Genomic DNA, 2,900 nt, shown 5'->3' with positions numbered 1-2,900 from the left:
GGCTTCTTGGCTACCTCTTTCTGCAGCTTTCTACGGGCTTCTTCAGCTTGAGCCCGTGCCTGCGCTGATAGTGCGCGGCGCTTGCGAATGCGCTCCTCCAGCGTTGATCGGTTCCGTTTGACACGGACCCATTCGTTCGTTGGCGGCTTGGAGGAGTCGCCATTCATCGGTCGTTGAGGCTGTTTGCCTCTCCTGTTCTTCAGATCCGCGTTGTAGCGGATTCCGTCGGTGGACTCCATCGCTTTGGCGAATTGTTTGGCCAAGCGTTGGCATTGCCTTTGGCGGGCTCTCTTTGAGAGAGTCACCGCTCCTTTGGTGACGGAGGAATTGTTTGGAACCAGCTTGCTCTGGTTGGAGGTTGGTGGAGCCTCACCCGATGCAACTTTGGCGTCAATCGGGATGAGGTCGTCGTTGGTAGCTTCAACTTCTTCGTACCAACGCACCTTTCTGCTGGAAGAGAATTTGTACTTCTTAGACTTGCGAGGGGAGGTTGATCCAGATGAGGACAAGTATTCCTCGAACTTAGTTTGGTCGAACTCGTACTCAATCTCCTCCACGACCGGAATTGATATCCGCGGCTACGACGCATCGATCTCGGCAGCGAGATCGGTGGCTCCCACTGTGGTCGCCAGATTGTTCGCGGGAAAAATTGTAGCTTTCATCATTGATTCCATTGTACACTCTTGTAATAGTTTATCGATTACAAAGATCCGGTCTTTTTATAAGATCCGGTTATAACGAAAATCAAATTGAAAAGAAATGAAAATTACAACTTTGTTTCCTTGTTTGTCGAACGAATCACGAGCTCCTGTTTTGCGGTCGCTCGCTTTGTGGGTTCTTTGCCTGCGCCGGGGTTGTTTGCCGTGGACCACCGCGCGATCTAGATCCGGTCGGATCTACGCAGTACAACGGGTATTATTTCACCAAGGAAATAATAGCCGGGGAGGATTGTTTCACCAAGGAAACAATCGTCCAAGTCTCGGGATCTAAGACCAAGCTTAGATCCGGAGTGTAGCAACGTAGATCTGAGATCCGATCCTCTCGAACACCTGCCTTATTTGACGTTGATGATCGCCGAGCACCAGATCTGGATGAGCAAGTCCTTGATGTCCCAAAGTTGAGATCTTTTTTAGATCTGAGTCTCCAATCCTGCAGGGCTTCGCCTCCTCCAAAATCCAACCTTCTCAAATGAACAAGGGGGTGGCCTATTTATAGGCTACCCTCACTGTGCCTTGGGCACAGGGTGGCCGGCCACAAGTGGCTCGGCGGCCACCGAGCCACCTATAGGTGGCTCGGCCCTGGCCACACAATGTTTTTTTTTTTTTTGGTGGCTCGGCCGGCCACCTTGTGGCTCGCCACCGAGCCACCGTCTTGGTGGCTCGTGGTAGGCCGAGCCACCAACGGTGGCGCGCTCGAAGTCCACCTTATAGGTGCTCGGCCACCGAACCACCATGGGTGGCTCGTGGTGGCGCGAGCACCTGGTGGCCGCCGAGCCACCACAAGGTGGCTCGTGAGCCACTCAAGGTGGCTGCGGCTACCGAGTCACGCATAGGTGGCGTCGCCAATGCCCACCAATTTGGTGCTCGGCACTGAGCCTCCTTTGGTGGCTCGGTGAGCCGACCTCCAGGTGTTTGTCGTTTTACCTCTTTGTGCCCGTTTTTCGGTTCTGCGGTTGATAGGTTCGGATTCGATTTTGTGGTTGATTTATCCAGACTTGATTCGTTGATCTGATTTGGCAGTAAATCCGGATCCCGATTAGGCAGTAAATCTACTTCTGAGTTCGAGTCCGAAATCGATCTTGATTCGATCGTGATTCGTCCGAGTATCCCCTTGGTTGGATGACTCGTTGACTCTTCGAACACTTGGCTTGATCCCGCACGCGAATGGACGTATTCCGTTGCTTGCGTGCGATTAGTCAATCTCGTTGCCTCGTTGGTTTGTCGGTTTGTGCCGAGCTGAGCTAAGGGACCTATGAGCAATTTTATATGCCTACACTAAGTTGATGATTTGTTGATCATAATAGTATTTTCCCCCTAATTTAATAAATTAAGGAGTAGTTTTTGCGATTACTAAGATTTAAAACCCACAACGCTATGCTCACTAGCCACATTTAATTTTAATTGAACACAATCGACCCATGTCTACCCCCAACTGCCTCATTAAATTTCATCACTTGTCACTTCCTCCTCTGTTTTCAGCTCACCCACCTTCAACAATCTCAACCATAATCACACTCTCTATAAACACGTCTTGGCTACTCTCTCTCTCTCTCTCTCTCTCTCTCCCTCCCAAGATCCCATCTTTCTCTCTCTAAACCCAATCAAATCCATGGAGGCCTGCGCGCTCCTCTCCTCCCTCAGGGCCCAGCCCACCTGGCTCCAAGCCCTCATCTTCCTCGGCCTCCTCTCTCTCCTCCGCCTCTCCTTCTCTCTCCTCCGCTGGACCTTCGTCACCTTCCTCCGCCCCTCAAAGAACCTCAACAAGTACGGCTCATGGGCGCCACCGACGGCATCGGCAAGTCCTTCTCCTTCCAGTTCGCCCGGAAGGGCCTCAACCTCGTCCTCGTCGGCCGAAACCCATCCAAACTCCAAGAAGTCTCCTCCTCAATCAAATCCAAATACAACTCGATCCAGATCGAAACAGTCGTCATGGATTTCTCCGGCGACATCGCCAAAGGGGTTGAGAGGATTAAAGAAAAGATTAAGGGGTTAGATATTGGGATTCTTGTCAACAATGCGGGGGTTTCGTACCCGTACGCCAGGTACTTTCACGAGGTTGACGACGGGCTGTTGAGGGATTTGGTGAAGGTGAACGTTGAGGGGGTCACTAGGGTTACTCACGCTGTGATTCCTGGGATGGTGGAGAGGAAGAAAGGGGCGATTGTGAATATCGGATCGGGT

At 51.7% G+C, this 2,900-nt stretch overlaps 1 protein-coding gene across 1 annotated transcript in view; it reads left to right on the top strand.

Moving 5' to 3' along the window:
• LOC109823841 (very-long-chain 3-oxoacyl-CoA reductase 1-like) overlaps positions 2,182 to 2,900 on the top strand; it is a 6,116-nt gene continuing 5,397 nt past the window's right edge. Inside the window, 2 exon segments of the mRNA XM_020390250.1 lie at positions 2,182 to 2,497; positions 2,500 to 2,900. The exon segment at positions 2,500 to 2,900 is cut by the window's right edge and continues 6 nt beyond it. Coding sequence (XP_020245839.1) covers positions 2,329 to 2,497; positions 2,500 to 2,900 — 570 coding nt within the window. The 5' untranslated portion in view covers positions 2,182 to 2,328.

The sequence above is a fragment of the Asparagus officinalis genome, chromosome 9 (assembly GCF_001876935.1).
Source record: "Asparagus officinalis chromosome 9, Aspof.V1, whole genome shotgun sequence".
In the NCBI taxonomy this organism is placed as follows: Eukaryota; Viridiplantae; Streptophyta; class Magnoliopsida; order Asparagales; family Asparagaceae; genus Asparagus; species Asparagus officinalis.
This window is presented reverse-complemented; position numbering and strand designations above follow the sequence as displayed.